Below are 18,454 nucleotides of genomic sequence, written 5' to 3' on the forward strand. Positions count from 1 at the left end.
TTTTACTTCAGCCATATATGCTGGAGAAAAGGTTAAAACTGAGTTGCTGCTCTGCTGCTAGACTCAGAACCATATAGCTTCTAAAACTTCCAAGACTTATTCTGTGTGTAGTATTCACCTAGGGTCCATGCTTGTTCACAATTCTACCACTCTGCAATCTGTGATCTGGAACTGGGCAATGGGCAACAGCACTGCACTGTTCCTGTTCTTACCACTAGTTCAAGGATCTCTTTCTGCTCAATGCTTCCTATCCTGATGTTCTGTCTCAATTCCCCTTCCTTCTATGAGCATTGGAATGTTCCTCTACTATACCAGTTGTGCTCCTGGCCATTCCCCTAACCACTATTTCTAGAGCCCTAGTCTCTCTTTGGAAGCTGGCTAGGGCTGGGAGCAGGGCAGGGGATTGACTCGCTGTGACTCCTTGACTTTTCCAATCAAAATTGAGTCTGGTGCATTTTCTAGCTTGGAGATGTGCTAAGTGAGCTAGGAAAAAAATGCTTCTTCTCAGTCTGCCATTTTGATTCTGCCTTCCAGAGCAGAGCTATTGGGAAGATTTGAATTTTAAACCTGAACTCACTAATAGCTAACATTTTGTATAGGGCCAGGAGGATCATTAGACTTCTGAAATAAAGAGCATTCTTGACAGCACTGCTAGCTATAAACAGTGATGCTTTATATACCAATGATTAGAATGGAAATGTGATAGATTGGTTCTTAATTACCTATTTAGAGTATTTCAGTATATGTATGTACATGTGTTTATATGTGTGTGGAGGTGGAAATGGGGTTCTCCAACTGACTCTGAGTGTTGCTTTAAGTTTTCCAAACTCAGTTATTAAGGGAAGTTAAAGTTTAGATTTTTCCAGATTTTCTCCTTAGATGGCTGAGGACAGAGTAGCAGATTCACCTATTAAGCATAAGATTAATATAGTAGGGTAGTAGAAAGAGTTCTGGTTTGAAAAGCAAGAGGCCAAGCCATTTCCTTAAGTCTGCCTCAATTTCTTTACCAGTAAAATGGGGGGTTTGAACCAAAATATTTCTATTGTCCCATCCAGCTCTGACACTCTGAAGTTTATAATAAACTCCCTCTGACATTCTGGAGTTTATTATAAACCCCCTTAGTTGCCTTACAATAGTTGATCTTTTCATGTGGATTTGTGTTTGTGAGGAAATAGGATGTATTTATGAGCTTTGCAGTGGATGACACTGGATAGTGAGTGTATTAATCTTCGGATGGTATATACTTTATTTATAGTGATTACAAAGCATGGGAAGGAGATTTATAACCACCCCTTATGGAGTAGCTTTCCATTTGTCTGTGATATTAAATGGGTGCATTCTAATGGGCTAAATCCCCAGAATTGAAAACTAGGCAGAGCCAAAGACCTCCCTACTGGCTGAAAAGAATGTTATCCTGGCTAGAAAACCTCATAGGCAACTGCTGGGATTCTAATTAGTACATGATTGCAGCTGTGAGCCACTGGGCAAGACTAGTGAATTAAATTCAACAAATATTTATTAAACACTTACTGTGAGCAAAGTATTATACTATGTGTTAGGGGAGAGACAAAGTTGATCCTTAGCCCCTGACTCAAGATCCTCAAAGCACCATTTTTAGGGGATGGGGAGACTCAACAGTCTCACAAAATCTCTCTGATTTGTTTCTTCACCTAAGAAAAACCTGGGTCTTTATCCTTTGGCCCTCCCCAAAGGGGTCCTAGGCTCTTTTGCAAGCATTCAAGCTAACAAGATGTTAAATATGGAATAAGTGTTATTGAATCCAAAAACACACAGAACAGGCTCGTATCTGAGCCTTCAACTATCAGTCTGAATTCCTTTCTACTTTAGCAGTCTTCTTTGTGCTTTATGATTTTTTGATTCTATATTACACAATTCTCAGTACTAAGTTTTAGATTCAGTGTAGAACTTGGTAAACAACAAAAAAACTTTTATGGACCTCAATTTCCTCAACTGCAAATTTGACAAGATTACCCCTTCTAGCATTAAAGATTGTGCTTTCAGCACAAAATCTCAGTTCTTGATCAGCTAAAGTTCAGTTTAGTACAGAAGAGAGGAGAATGTTTGATGGGCCTTTGTCTGGGGCCACGGCTTCCTGTAAAATGGAAGCCAAATGGTTCCTCTCCATCATTGCACAGAAGGCAGGTTTCCCAGCTTTCAGAAGCCACCCGCCTCTTTATGAGAGCGATGACTCAAAGCCTGAGCCTCCGGCAGAGAATGAAATTCCTCTAGCAAATACTTTATTAAGAAAACAAGTGGAGCTGAGCGTTGCTAGGGACCCATCTGGGGGAATCTGGTTGTATTATCCTTGCATCTCTCCCCTCCCTCTCCCAAAATGTCCTCTTCCTAAGCAGAGAGGAAGGAGTTGGTGTGTACTTAAAAGATCATTGGATTTAGAGCTGAAAGAGTCTCAGAAATCATATCACCTCAACCCTTCATTTTACAGTGGCTAAAAATTATGGCCAATGAATTTGTGTGATTTCCCAAGAGTACTTTCTTTTAAGTAAGGGGCAGAACAAGGATTTGAATCCAGAACTTTTGATGCCAATTCCAATATTCTCAAGAGTCTTCCCTTGTGTGGATTCTGCCCCTGAGCCCCTCCACTAAATATATATTGAGCAAGAGGGGAGTGTAGGGGGGTTTTGCATAGCATTTACAACCTCCCTACTGAAAGCACTAGCTGCTGTCTCAGATATTTCTGGAGTGGGCTTGTCAATCTCTTGTCCCTGCAATGTGAGGAGGATGTTGGTGATGAGTGAAACTGTGAGGGTTACTCTAGAAACTATAGGGCAGAATCCCTGCTTCTGCACAACCTTTATTCTAAAATGGTGTAACCACACCATACATCTCTAACATTTATTCATTCTTCTGTTCCTCAAACATTTCCTGAAAACCTGCTGTGTACAAGCTTTCCCCAACTATGGGGAACATACAACATGGTCTCTGCCCACTGGAGACTATACTCTAACATGGTTTTGTACTCATTCATTCATTCATCTATTCAACAAATAATTCCTAAATACCCACTATGCATGTGGTCCTGTAGAAATACTATGAGAAACAAAGACAGTGGCCTTGTAGAAAATACTTGAGGGAATATACATGGTCCCTGACTCTCTAAAACCTGTCCCGTGAGATGCTATTACACATGTGTTTTCATTCATCTATTCAGAAAATATTTCCTGAACACCTCAATTCAATTTAACAAACATCTATTAAGCACTTGTGTGCCCAGCACTATGCCTGGCACATTGAAAATACAAAAGCAAAAATGAAACATCCCCTGCCTTCAAGAAGCTTATATTCCTTTCCTAAGGGGAGTGGTGGGAGGAAAGGGAGGAGAGACACAACATGTACACAGGTAAGCAGCTACAAAGTTGGGACCAAATAATGTCAAGAGACAAAGAACAAAGAACTTGAGATGATTACCTCAAGTATTAGGAACAGTCTTGCGCAGGAAATAGCACCTGAGCTTTCCTGGGTAGGAAACCAGGGATTCCAAAAGTCAGGTGTGTGCATTCTAAAATTGAGAAATTACCTATGCAAAGAAAATTTTAAAATACATGGAGGAGGGAGATAGAATGGTGTGTATAAGAACAACTAGGAGGTCAGTTTGACTTGAATAGTGAACAAAAGACTAGGAACAAAGACACTAAAGAAGAAAGGGCTTTAAATGTCAGGTGGAAGATTTTCCATTTTATTATCCATGCTGTGGAGAGTTATTGAAGATTATAAGTATGGAGTGGCTTGATCAAGCTTGTGTTTTAGGAATAAAAACTTGGCAGATCTGTGAAGGAGGATGGATTGAAAAGGGGGAAATCAAAAAGCAGGAAAACCAATTATGATGCATTTGAAATATCTCAGGGGAGACAGTGATAGGATAGATGATGTGTGAGTGGATAGAAAGGAATGAGTTTGTAGTGTTTTAGGCACTGGCACTGTAGACAACACCCACAATACTTCCCTATGAGTCAGTGTTGAAATGTCAGAAGTCTCTGTCAGTCCAGCATGTCCTGGGAGGAAGATGATGTAGTAAAAGATAGTTTCTGCCCTCAAGGTTTTGTGATTGTTCTTTTAGACTATGTGTACCTTGAGAGTAGCTAGGTGGAATGATAGAGTGCCAGGCTGGAGTCAGGCAGACCTGAATTCAAATTCAGCCTCAGACAAACTGTGTGGTACTCTGGACAAGTCACCTATTTGCTTCAGTTTCCTCACTACAAATATAATCTCACTTGATCCTCACAACAATCCTAGGAGGTAGGGGCTATAATTATTTCCATTTTGCAGTTTACAAAACTGAGGCAGAGTTAAGTGACTTGACCAGGATCACACAGTTATTAACTGTCCCTGGCTAAATTTGAACTCACTGACTTAAGGCCTGGCCTGGCACTCTCTCCACTATGCCACCAGTTGTTCTCAAGGTTCTCATGGTCTAATAGGAGAAATATAGCACATGTACAATCAGAATCACTTTTAAACATAATAGCTATTCAGCAACACAGGGTGACCATTCAGCATCAGCATTTAGAGCTGATGAAATCAATCTTCAACTTTTTGGATATTCCCTCTTCAAATAATAAAATAGTTTAACTTGGTCATCTTAAAAGACACCTAGATGGCTGGACTTAAAATCAGGAAGATTTGAGTTCAAATCTTGCCTGAAGCAATTTCAGGAGTGAACACTTACAATCAAATGTTGTTTGTCCTTTATTCTCGAAGAGGACCATAACATTAGGGAGGTGATTCCATGACATGCAAGTGAATTGGATTTAAGTGAGGGAGGGCTGTGCAAAGTCACCTGCCTCACTTTTCCCTCCAGAGTCATCTGGATGGCAAGGTATAGATCATGAAAACTGGAGATAGCCCTGGGTGAAATGAGAGACATCTTGGCTTTTCTATACTAAGGCTTTCAACAAGTCTCCTTTTGACTGAAGCCCATTCATATTCCTTTCCCAGATTCACTCATTCATTTATTTATTTAGATTTTTTGAATGAGGTGAAAGAGGAGATTCTTTGCCTCAATTGCTATCTATCCTTAATCGCTGAATGGATGCGGCCTCAGTCAAAAGAAGACCTGTTAAACACTTCAGATATTAATCATGAGACAGCATCTAATCTGGCCTGGGTAGAAAGCCAGGGATTCCTAAGAACCTTGACACCTGAATTGATCAGTGCTATTTCTGTCTCTTGTGAAATCACTTGGTAGCTACATTCTGTCTACTATATGGTACCTCTCTCCCTTCTGCTTCTCCTACATCTTTCTAGCTGTGTCAACCTGGGCAAGTCACTAAATCTCTGCCTGGGTCAGTCTCTTCACTTGCAAAATGGGGATAATAATGGTACCTACTTCCCAGAATGGTTATGAGAATAAAATGAGCTAATATCCATAATGTTCTCTCAAATTTTAAAGAGTTATATGAATGCTAGCTATTATTATTCACAGTATTGCTAGTTTACATATTGCTTTAAGATTTACAAAATACTCTCCCTGCCAAGAACCCTGGGAAATATTTTGACAATGGTATTGTCTGCCCTGGAACAGGTGCAGGCAAGAGAAGGAGATGAACTCTTCACACCTGGGTCCCCTCTAGGGTTTCTCAGCTATGGGAGGACAGATGTCTGTTTGTGTGTACATGAATATGCACATGTTTGTATTTGTGATGACTTCTGCACAGTATGGGAAACTAAGGGTGACTGCATGTCAAGGAAGAGACCATGTGGTGAGGAAAATGAAAAGGAATGTTACTTATCTAAGAAATCTGAGAAAAGATATACTTGGAACCAATCTTTCTGTAGTCTTGTCAGTCTGAGAGCTAGATGGAAATATTCACTAGTTTCTGCTTCCAAACTTCCTCTTTTCTGTAGTATGCATTACCTTCTTCTCAGTCACCCAGATTAACAACCTCAGAGCAATCCATGGCTCTATCCCTTCCTCTCTATCCCTGCAATTACTAGTTGCAGTTCTGTGACATCTTTTTTTTTTCTCTTCATTCTCATAGGAACCACCATAGTTCTAACTCTTGACACTTCTCATCTGAACTTTAGTGACATTTTCTTAGTTGATGTCCTGTTTCCAGTTTCCTGGAACTGTCCTCCAACATTTTTCTTTCTTTTTAAATAGTATTTTATTTATTCAAATATATGCAAAAATAGTTTTCAACATTCACCTTTATAAAACCTTGAGTTTCAAATTCTTCTCCCTTTCTTCCTACCTCTTCCCTCAGTAAGACAGCAAATAATCTGATATAGGTTAAACATATGCAATTCTTCTAAACATATTTCCATATTCATTATTCTGAATAAGAAAAACCTGATCAAAAAGGAAAAAACACAAGAAAGAAAAAAACAAACAAACAACAATAAAAAAGGTGAAGATACCATGCTTTGATCCACATTCAGTCTCCATAGCGCTCGCTCTCTCTCTCTCTCTCTTTCTCTCTCTCTCTCTCTCTGTTTCTCTCTGTCTCTGTCTCTGTCTCTCTGTCTCTCTGTCTCTCTCTCTCTCTCTCTCTCTCTCTTCTCTCTCTCTCTCTTTTTCTCTGTCTCTCTCTCTCTCTTTCTTTCTCTGGATATGGATGACACTTCCCATCACGTCTATTGGAATTGCCTTGAATCATCTCATTGTTGAAAAGAATCAAGTCCATCACTGTTGATCATTACATAATCTTCTTGTTACTGGGTACAGTGTTTTCTTGATTCTTGATTCACCTCACTTAGCATCAATTCACTCCATCATTTTTTGAAGGCATAACTCTATGTCATTCTAGATAATAATAGCACCTACCTTTCAGAGTTGTGAGGATCAAATGAAATAATAAAATGCTTAACACAACACCTGGCACATAGTGAGCACTATATAAGTGATGTTGTTATTTGTTTCTTATTGCCACTAAAATAAAGTACCAACTTCTTAGCCTTACATCATTCCCCTTCATATATTATTCATTCCAGCCAAACCAAACATTTCATTTTTGCATTGAAAGAAGGTTTACCCCCATTCCTGGAATGTACTCCCTTCTCATGACCAGATTCTTGGAATAGGCATAACTCAGGGGCCATCTCCTCCATGCAGTATTTCCTAACACCTCAAATTGATTATAATCTCTCCCTCCTCAAATCATCTTGCATTTATTTTCATAATCTATATAAATGCCACATCCTCAGTAGGACATAAATTTCTTGAGGTCAAAACTCTCTCTCTGTGTCTCTCTCTCTGTCTCTCTCTCTCTCCCCCTTTGTAATCAAAGCATCCAGCATATAGTAAATGCTTAGGAATGTTTATTGAATTAAAGTGATATTGTAGGAGTATAATTGCACAGGACTGATTTGATGTCCTCTGAGCTCCATTATAGCTCTGAGAATCTGTGATTTGCTAGCAATATAATCTTAGGTCTAACATATTTGAGGTAGAGAGTAAGCAAATTCAACATAAACAAAATTCAATAGGAAAAGCTAAAAAAACACATTCAGAACCAGTTCTCAGTTATTATAAGTCAATATAAGATTTTTTAAAAGAAACCTGAAAAAGAATGTGTAGTTTAAACCCTTCATTTTATGGCTGCAACGAGGGCACTGGTTAATGGGTGTGCAGTCCTCAGAGCACATGTAGGGTTGGGTAGGTGGGAGGTGGTCTTCCCACTGCTTACCCCCAAGGTGGGGTTTGGAGAGTGTGCTTCTAGAAGTGCCTAGAAACTTATAATGGAGGGGCCCTGCATTTATTGTAAAAGCATTCAGTAAACATTTCCTGTCTACTTACTGTGGAGTTACAAAAACCCTTTTAAATGACTCTTGTACTAGATATGAAACTGCATACAAAAAGCTCCTATGGAGAAACTCTCTCTTCCCTGGTAGCAAGCAAGGCAAGAACTTCTATAAGCTTTCTGGTGGGTAGAACCAGCAGGATATTCTCTCCCACCAAGGTAGATAACTAACTGTGAACATATGGTGCTTCTGTTTCTTCATGTTTCTTCTTTCTTGGTCTTAGGTGAATGAAAACTGAATACAGAAGAAACTAGTCTTTACCCTTTTTAGCTTTGAAAGGTGACAAGAACCACCAGAAGTATAGCAGCTGAACAAGAAGAAACCAGCACTGACTTATAACCTGCTTTAATCAATCTAGCAGTGGATCAATCAGGTAATAGAAAAGTAGGTTCTTTAAAGCAAGGGAAGGACTTGTTCCTTGTTAATGCCACACTTAGAAATGAATTTAGTGGTGGAAATGGTTTGTAGTCACCACTTTAAGTTTGAACCTACTCTTCCCAGGGAGGGAAGGGAAAGATGTGTAAAGGGGAAAGCGTGCTCCTAAGTTCAGAAGTATTTTGGTTCTTGCTGTTTTCTTTTGTTTTTAGTAAATATTACTTTGTAAAAGTTCATTGATGTCAATTGGTTACTGATATCGGAATGATAATCATTGGTGATATTGGGAAAGGAGGAAACAAACTGTGATGAGAATTTAAGTAATATTAGAAATATACTTCAGAACTTCAAGGTTTTTCCCTAAAACTCTTAGGGGGAAATGTGGCATCCCTCTAGGGAACCAATTTCCCATGTCAAATGGGAGTTGGGATAAGGAACCTCTACATTTATATAAGCTACATAGTTGACAGAACTGAGGCCTGGAGAAGGGAAGGAGCTCCTTAGGTCATATAGTAGTGTGTGGTATGGTTAGAACCTGGAGCCAAGTTTTCTCATTTCAAATCCAGAGTACTTTCCACTATAATATGTAGTATACAAGTTAACAAAGATAACCAGAGATTGACACTCAAGGCTTCTACTGGGGTTAGGAGGGAGCAATGTTCTTGTGCTACAAATGTAGAAATTGCTTTCTGGCTTCATGCTGGGAGACTATATATCTTAATGCAAGAAGTACTGAAGAGAAACAGGAAAGCTCAGTACAAGTCCTCTGTCACTGGATAATGAAGTGACCTTGAGCAAACCTTTCATTTCTCTTGCTTTTAGTTTTCTCATCTGTTAAATATTGATTAAAAAAAAAAAACCTAACATTGCTTACCTTCCGGGTTTATTTGTAGGTCAAATTAGAATGAATGAAAGCAGTGTCAGAGCCATAATTTGAACCCTAATCATCTCCAGATACAGTATGCATGGTAAAAGAAAGGTCACCGTACTAGGTTTATGATTTAGGTCTGATACCGATTTGTGTGACCTTAGATCAGTCATTTCAATTGCCCAAGGTTCATTTTCCTCATCTGTGCATCAGGGATAACAATATTTAAACTATCTCCTTGCATTTTTTGCAAGTAAAGTGGCTTTTAAATTGTAAAGTACTACAGTAAAGCAAATCATAATAAATATGTGATCCAGCTGAACCCTATCCCAACTAACTCATTCCTCCCTTAATTCTCAAGCTAAGAATTTGGGAAACTAGAAGACTAGTTTCTTCTGTATTCAGTTTTCATTCACCTAAGACCAAGAAAGAAGAAACATGAAGAAACAGAAGCACCATAACAAAAATCAGCAACTGAAACCTGAGAAAAATAATGTTCAATTTAACTCAGCAAGCATTTATTGGGCATCTCTTTTGTGCAAGGTGGATAGAAGGCTAGCTTTGAATTCAGGAAGGACTCAGTTAAAACTCTGCCTCAGAGTAGACTACAGTTTATGTGGGACAGGTCATGTAATTTCTTTCTGACCCAGGCAGCTACCTGAGACTATATCTTTATTTTTTTAAGCTGTAGATGTGCTTTAACTAAAGGAATTTCCCCACCAGAAGTTTCAATACACCAGTGAATTCAGATAAGAAAAATGAATCAGCCAAAGAGCCAAGAAAAGACAAAAGAAAGTCTCTGGCCTCAAAGAGTTTAAATTCTATTAGGAAAAATACTGAGTATATATGTAAGTCTATATGTAGTCTTGGAAGGTGAAGACTCATAATCGGAAAATGAAGAAAGGCCTCCTGTAGAGGAAAGCAAACCTTAAAGGGAGCAAATCTAAGGATTCTGTGATGGAGATTGAAGGTGGGCGTTCCATAGCATGCCAGACTCGAAGGGACCTTAGAATCAGCTATCCCTACTGGGTCATTTACATATGGGGAAACTGAGGCTCATTGAGGGAAGTCACAGAAGACACAGAAGTCAAGACTTGGACTCGAACCCTTGGCACAGCGTTTCCTCTTAGTTCTTTCTCCGCCTGCGGTTCTCCTTCGCGCTGCATCCCAGGGGTCGAGGACCCGAGCTGGGGTGTCTGTGTAAAGGAAGTCAGGGATGGGGTGGGGGTGGGGCGGTGGTCCAGCCTCTCGCCTGTTCCGTCATGAAGAGTCCGCGCGGGCGCCTCCCAGCCTGGCCGAGCCGGGGCCGCGGCGCCAGCCCCGTACGCGCCTGCTTGGCTGCCTTGCTCTCCGCGGGAGCAAAGCCTCCCCAGCTGCCGCGCCTCGTCCCCGCGGGTCACCATGTGGAGCAGCAGCGGCTGCAGGCGAAGGGCCGGCCGGCTCCCCCGCGCCGTGAGTACCTCCTCATCCCCTCCTTTTCCCTCCCGCTCTCTGTCACCCCCTCCTTTCTCTCCCTCCCCCTTCTCCCCTACCTTATAGCCTTCCTTACCTCCCTCGCTTCTCCCCTCCCCCTTCCTTCTGTCCCTCCTCTTCTTTCCCTCTCCTCCTTCTCCTACCTCACCCCCTTCTTTCCCATCCCACTTCTCCCTTCAGTTCCCCCTACCCCAGCTTCTGCTGTTCGCCTGCAGTGGTCTCCGGGGACTGCGGAGGGAGGTAGAGGGAACCCGCCACAGGAGCTGTCCAGCCCCCGGCGACTGCAGGACTTCCCCTCCGCACGCCGCCCTCGGTTCGCACCACCACCGGCCCCAGCCTAAAGAATCTCCCTTCTGAAAAGCCCCCTTTAGGTTAGCCTGACAAGAGTGCTTGGGCTTGGGACAGAGGCGATTCGGTGGTAATTTCCAAAGACCATATGGACGCATTAACCGAATAACGCCTCCGCCTGATTTCTTTCTTGGCTCCCTGGCCCGGGAGTGGCGCCCCGGGTCTTCCCTGGTCACTGCGTGCGTGAAAAGCACCGGGAAGAAAACTGCAGTTGTGCACTTGCAGGGGGAGGAAATATATGTATATACACGTATATATATAGTTCCCTCCCCGACTGCTTTCGGTCTGGAGAGCATGCATGCCTCAACCTTCAGCTAAATGCCTAGTTGGTTTCGGGATTTTCGTGTACATGCTTAAGGGCTGACTCCCTAATTGAGAGCAACCACCAAGCACTCAGCTCCCACCTACCTTGACCCGAAGGTTGCCACCCTCCTCTCCTGCCCCCAGGTCACAATCACAAACTGTTAGAACTTGGAGGAACCTTATTAATCATCTTCTCCAAATTCAACCATCATTTTATAGAGAAGGAAATTGAGTCCCAGAGAGAGAAAGGGATTTGCCTAAGGTCACAAAGTCAACTAACTGATGGTAGTGCCAGCACTGAGAACCCCTGTCTTCCAACTCTCATTAGAGTGTTCTTTGCACTTCAGCTCACAACTCCCTTTGCGCTTCATTAGGTATGGTCTTGGGGTTCAGAAAGAAGCAGAGGGTCAGTATTTCAGGTAAACAGATGCTGCTGCCTTAAATAAGCTCTGGAGATTCAGAGAGAAGGAGGGAGAAATAGGAGTCCCTGGAGCTACAGCAGCTGAGCCAGGTCGCAATAAAGCCTGTTTAGTAAAACCTGTGCTTCCCCATCCTCTGCCCCTACTGGCGGCTCCAATTCAGTTACTGCACCATGTGACACTCCCCGCCCCCACCCCCATGCTGAAAGAGTCTCTGGGGAGCCTAAGGTTTTTCAGCACTGGAGGAAAGGAGAACCCTGGGGCAGAGGCCCAAGGTAACAATCAGAGTAGCAGCTCACCTTTCTCTGATGCTTTATGCTTTCCTGGCTATCTGTGTGATTCAAGCGATGCCTCAGTTTTAACAGATGAGGAAACTGAGGTCCAAAGGTGAAACAACTTGCCCCAAAGCTCCAGAGATATGATGGATCCATATGATGGATATGATGAGATTCCTCCCAGATCATTTGGCTCAAAATCCAGGGTTCATTCTACTATACCATGCTGGCAACAGACTTAAAGATCCAGAGATGAAGGTGCCCCCTGGCTCTTTCATCTTCCATTTCTTTAGCGCTGCTTAAGTAGGCATTAAATACATTCTAGTTGAATTGAGGCTCAGAGAAGGGAAGGGCTCCAGTAGGGCTGTCTAGTCCAATTCCCATAATTATCCAATAAGTGGTCCTTCTCTGATCAGTCTGGAAGGAAGGGGGGGGCACATTTTCTAACTGATACTGACAAGCTAAAGGGCACCAAGAGAAATGATTGGCAGTGAAAGGACAATATAACAAAGGATTTGTTGAAGACAGTTGGACTATTTAGCCTGGAAAAGAAAAGAGAACATTATTGATGTCTTCACATGTATGAAGGGCTGTTATGAGAGAAATTATTTTTAAATATCCAGTTATTAACATTTGGGGAGATTTAGGACTTTTTCCTTTCCTATTTCCTCATTTAGAAATTAGGTCAAAGTTTAGTATTGTAAAGGACATGACTGATGATGAGGTGTAATTTTAGGTGAGACTTGGGAACTAGGAAAGTTTAGATCTGATCAAAAGGCTAATCTAGGTGAATCCAGACCCATTGTGTTCTGTTCAGACAGGTCTGAGTGAAAGTGGATTTCCTTTGCTTATATTGCCCTAGTCTAGATAGTCTAAGTAGAGATAAGACTCTGTCCTAGACTGAGAGATCAAAGCCATGTCCCCCAGCCCTTATTAGGACAAGTCTATCTCTTGTTATAATATTCATTCTTTCATTCTTTTGTTAACCAATCAGAATTAATTTCCATCTATTGGGAACATCCACTCTTCCAAGGATATATAAATATCAAGAGATAAGCCAGGAGAATGATCTTTGGTTTATGAAAGACACCAAATAACCACTTTTATTATTTGCTAGTCACAAATAATAAAATGACTAATTACACATAAATTATGTCTCCTAAACATTTTATACATTGTGATGTTATATGGAAAAGAGATTACAAGATCAAGATCAAAAAATTTAGACAGAGCTAAAAGAGGTCAGAAACCTTATGTGGTTAGCCTCCATCCCCATTTTATAGAAGAGAAAACTTAGGCCAGAGAACTTAAGGAACTTTTCCAATGTCACACAATTAGTATCAGAGGCAGATTCTGAATTCAGTTTTGAGTCCAGAGGCATACATCTTTCTGCTCTTGTTCTGCTTTGGTACCAGAAGGCAAGAGGAGTAACTAGTTCAGTAAAGCAACAGAACAGGGTGAAGAGGTAGGAATGGGGAGACACTTTGTAACAGTCTATATGTAACAAACTGTCTCAAGAAACATTGTTATCTCCAGATCAGTAGAATCTTCAGGCAGAGGCTAAATGACCATTTTTCATATATTTTTAGAGATAAAATCCCTACTTAGGTGCTGGTTGAACCAGTCCCTCCTGGTTTCAAAATTCTATGATGATCCATTTGCCTAGAATTACTCAATACTGCGAGTTTTAAGAAAAATCATCAAGGCCCACAGTTATCAGGAAAGACTTCTTAGAGAGTGATATTTGTGAGGGCTCTTGAAGGATAGATAAAATTTGTACTGAAGAATGAGATGTGTCTGGTTGGACCCAACCAGAGAAAAAAGATACATACTGGGCCAAAGGAGGTTGTGAAATTGGGTGGATTGAATGGGGCACCGTAATGAAGGTCACTGAATGGCAAAGAAAAAAAAGAAGAGCAAAACCAGTTCTGTAATTAGCTACAAATAATAGGGTTAAAATTCTTGGTACTTTGAAATTATTAGCCCAGAGAAAGTAACAGAGATTATAAAGAATATAGAATTTAGAGCAACAAAGAGTCTCAGGAAATCATCTAGTAATCCTCTTCTTTAGCAGTAGAGAAAACTAAGGTCTATTAAAGTAAGTGATTCTCCCCTCACCACTTAGGTAAGCAACAAAGCTAACATCTGAAGGAGGAAGACCTCTGATTCCAAATTCAGTGCTTATTACTGCATATCCTGGGTTTCACTTCAGGAGAAAAGTGACATCAGTCTTTGTTGATCCTAAAATTTAGCAATGTCTCACTGGGTTTCTTGATACCCTTGGGTGGTGGGAGAGCCCTTTTTCTTCCTGCAGTCAGCTCCCTGTCAGTGAACTGGAGCTAATAATCATTGCCCACCCTTCCTTTTTCTTGGAACTTCCTGAGGGAGATGATCGATGGTCAGATCCTGGGCACCTTTGAGGTGATATTACCACTTGGTGATGTATTACCCCGATGGAGACACAATTCAGATACCTCTAGTTTTACATTTAGTTCCTAAACCAGTCTGAGAGGAAATGCAAGTACAACTTTGCTTTGTCTTTAAAACCTTCAATTTGCCTGAATATTACTATAATCAAGCTGTGCTGGGGGAAGGGAGGAATCTGTTAGGCAATACATATGGGTTCCTCTCCCTTTGGACTGCACAGCAGGCTGTGTGAAGAGAGAGAGGTAGCATTGCTTAAACCTCATGAGTTATTTTCATGTAGCTATTTATAGATTGTTGTTTGGAGTATTAAGTCCACTGGCAAAACCCTTGTTCACCCCTAGAATATTGAGTGGGCTTCTGGGCTCTTTGCCCAAGGAAGACATGACTCTATTCAGCTGAGCTGAAATAGATTTGGAGATGGGTATGGGTTCCACTCTCTGTTCTCTGACAACTCCTGGTTATATGATTTTGGGTGAGTCATTAGAGTCACTTTGGACCTCAGTTTCCTTCTTTGTAAAATGGAGCTAACAATACCTGTACTACCAGTCTTATGGGGGGAAGATGGAGGTGATGGTGTTTTTGAGAATTGAATGAGATATTGGATGTAAAGAGTTTTGTAACAAGCTGTGTACATGTCATCTATTATTATTATCCTTCGTTTGATAAATATTCCCTGAGCACTTGCTTTATATAGGATTCACTGTTGAGCACTGTGGTCAGGGATAGATACCAATAAAATACCACTCCTAGTTCTCATGGAATTCACTCTCTAGGAGAGGAAGATGAGTCATGTCTGATCCTTTGTGACCCTATCTGGGGTTTTCTTGGTAAAGCTACTGAAGTATTTTGCCATTTTCTTCTCCTGCTCATTTTACAAATGAGGAAACCGAGGCAAACAAAGTCAAGTGACTTCCTTAGGGTCACACAGGTAATGTGTTTGAAACCATATTTGAACTCAGAAGATTAGTCTTCCTGACTCCAGATCTAGCATTCTATTCACTTTACTACATGTAACTGAAATATCCAAACAAATAACTATAACTCAAAAGAGTAAAGAATTTTTTTTAAAAAAAGAAGCTCATGTAAAGGTCTTTTAAAGGCAGAGGACAGAAAGATCACTTCCAGTTGGACAGATCAGAGAAGGCTTCCTAGAGGAGTTAGTATCTGAATGAGATTTGAAGGATAGGTTGTATAGCCATAGACAGAGATGGAGCAGATGGAGAAAGGAAATGTTCTATAAAAAGAGCATAGCATGGGCAAAGTTGAAGAGTCCTGTGACTGTATAAGTCACGTTTCAGAATGTTGAGTTGTCCAGTTTGGCTGAAGCATAATAGGAGTCATACCTGAATCATTGATATAAAATTTTATGCCCCAGAAGTATCAGTGCAGCTTCTAAAGATTCTCAACTTGCAAATAGGCAGTTATTTCTTGCAGGCCATAGTACTGTCTGCGAAGCTGATGAATTATTGCCCCTAAAGGCAGAGTCCAGAAGGGCAATTCCCTGTCTTGACTCAATGGTTCCTCCACTAACAAGGCAGATATTGGATCCAGCCAAGCAAAAGATGTGCCCTTGAGGAGCACATCTATCCTCCCAAAGATGTTTTAAATGGGGAGGGACACATTACCAAGACATACATGAAGTTCTTATCCAAAACTGTCTCCATTATCATCAAAGTATGAAGGAATTTCATTTTATTTCCCTTTTCCAAATGGATTTGCATTGGGAGAAGTTTTCTACTTGAGGAATGAAAGGTTTTATCTCTTCCCAAAATGAATATCAAGAAATAGGAAGCAGAATCACAGTTTTGGATTATGAAGAGGAGGCTTTCTCAGAGATTTGGGGTCTAATTCCTGCCTGAATACTCCTGTGTAAAGGCAGGCCTATTTTCAACCTTAACTTTCAAACCCTTTACCCAATGGGGAAGACCTGTGTCATGCATTTCTTTTCTTTGTTTGTTTTTTGCTGGTACCTAGAGTATAGCACTTTATTTTTTTGGTTTGTTTTTTCCTTTTTTATTGTTTTCTTTTTCTGGTTATATATGTACATTAATTGTTTAAAATACACATTACTTTATGAATCATGTTGGGAGAAAAGAATCAGAATAAAAGGGGAAAACCAGAAGAGAAAAAAAAAAAAGAAGAAAAAAAAAAGAGGAAAGTGAAAGCATGTGTTGATTTACATTGTCTCCCTGGTTCTCTCTCTGGATATAGATGCCATTTTCTATCCAAAATTTATTGGGATTGCCTTGGATCACTGAACTGCTGAGAAGAACCAAGTCTTTCATAGTTGATCATTGCATAATCTTGCTGTTACTATGTACAATGTATTCCTGGTTCTACTTGTCTCACTCAGCACTATTTAGTGTAAATCTTTCCAAACCACTCTAAAATCAGCTTGTTCATCATTTTTTATAGTGCAATAATATTCCATTACTTTCATATATCAAAACTTATTCAGCCATTTCCAACTAATAGACATCTATTCATTTTCTAATTCTTTGTCACCACAAAAAGAACTGTTATTAACTTTTTTTCCACATGTGGGTCCTTTTCCCTAAAAGATTTTCTTGGGATACAGACTCAGTAATAGCACCACTGAATCATAGTTTTATAGTTTTATAGTCCTTTGAGTATGCTTCCAACTTGCTCTCCAAAATGGTTGGATCATTTCACAACTCCACCAATAATGCATTAGTGACCCACTTTTCCCACTACCTCTTTAACATTTATCATTATCTTTTCCTGTCATCTTAGCCAATCTGAGAGGTGTGAGTTCATATATCAGAGGTGTTTTAATTTGCATTTCTCTAATCAATAGTGAGTTAGAGCATCTTTTCATATGACTATAAATGGTTTTAATTTCATCATCATGTCATGCATTTCTTAATGAAAAATCATGAATATCATTCTCATCAAGAACCAGAAAGTGGTTCTAGACGAAAACCCTAAATGGTGAAACATGGAATACAGAGATGAATAGGTAAAATACCATCGATCATAAGATGATATGCTAGAAGGGGCATTGGAGATTGTCTCCTCAACCCCTCTTCTTTATTGGATAAATTGAAAATATAGATTCAAAGAAGGAAAGAAATTTGCAAAGTCAGTGGCAAATTAGTGGCAATTCTCAATTATTAGTGGTAGCAGTGGCAAAATCAGGATCAGAACCCAGGTCTCTTAGTTATTAGCACTGTGTTCTTTTCACTATACCACAACAATTTTCCCCCTAGGAATCAACCTCTATGTCTTATCTCTTCCCATACCCTGCCTGTGTCAGAACAGCACAATAATAGATGTCTCTGAATTAGGGTGGCCTGTGAAAAGGCTGTGAACTAGAAGAGGGAACTCAATAGGAGATAAAACAAAGAATATCAGATTTGGAACTAGGCCTACTGTGGTGTCCCAGTATCTCCATAGTCCTCAAATACCTCAATTTCTTCCTAAAGTTACAATCCTTACAGGTCAGCTATGTGAAATGTGACTGCTTCTTCTCTATTAGAAGATTCCTGTGATTCTGTAAGCAATATTGACAAAGAAAAATTTGGAAGAGCTTGGAGTATCTTAGAGCTTGTGTCATATACTTAACATATTGGGCCTATACTATCAGGAGGTCAAAAGGGTGAGCCCTCTATAGCAGTGATAGAAAAATCTAAGGGGCCTGATATTGATTCCTGATGCTTAATATTTTGAAGCATCATTTATCCCAAACCATAGAAATAATCTTGGTTCCTTCTGTTTTTGCATCCTCATTTTTAGCACTCCTTCCAAAGCCCCAAAATAACATGTCTTCAGCATCAATTGGCATTTTTGTCTGCATGAGCTTTGGAATGAACTCACTTAGAAATGTCATAAGGTTTTCAATTATGATTGGAGTCATAATATCATACAACTTAAGAGTTAGAAGGGTTTTCAGTGGTCATTTAATCAACCCATATATGAAAGAAATCCTCACCTATAATATAGCTAACTGGTCATCCCTTCTCTCATTGGAGACTCTGAAGGAAAAGGAGTCTGCCATCTCTTAAAACAACCCATTTCATTTCTGGAAAGAAATGAACTAATGGGGAGACCACTGAATTTGGAATTAGAAAGCAGCCTGGCTTCCATTATCTGTGTGATCTTGAACAAGTCTCTCAAGAAGCCTCAGGCATTTGTTTAGCATTTTTAAAATTCAGAAATTGGTCTGG

At 40.3% G+C, this 18,454-nt stretch overlaps 1 protein-coding gene across 2 annotated transcripts in view; it reads left to right on the plus strand.

Annotated features, from left to right (window-relative positions):
- Positions 1–10,291: 10,291 nt before the first annotated feature.
- Positions 10,292–18,454, plus strand: part of BEGAIN (brain enriched guanylate kinase associated) — a 269,775-nt gene continuing 261,612 nt past the window's right edge. For both annotated transcript variants that reach the window (XM_031953246.1, XM_031953247.1), the window contains exon 1: positions 10,292–10,474. In XM_031953246.1, coding sequence (XP_031809106.1) covers positions 10,424–10,474 — 51 coding nt within the window. In that variant the 5' untranslated portion in view covers positions 10,292–10,423. The remainder of the gene's footprint in view (positions 10,475–18,454) is intronic.

This window comes from Sarcophilus harrisii, chromosome 2 (genome assembly GCF_902635505.1).
Source record: "Sarcophilus harrisii chromosome 2, mSarHar1.11, whole genome shotgun sequence".
Classification (NCBI taxonomy): Eukaryota; Metazoa; Chordata; class Mammalia; order Dasyuromorphia; family Dasyuridae; genus Sarcophilus; species Sarcophilus harrisii.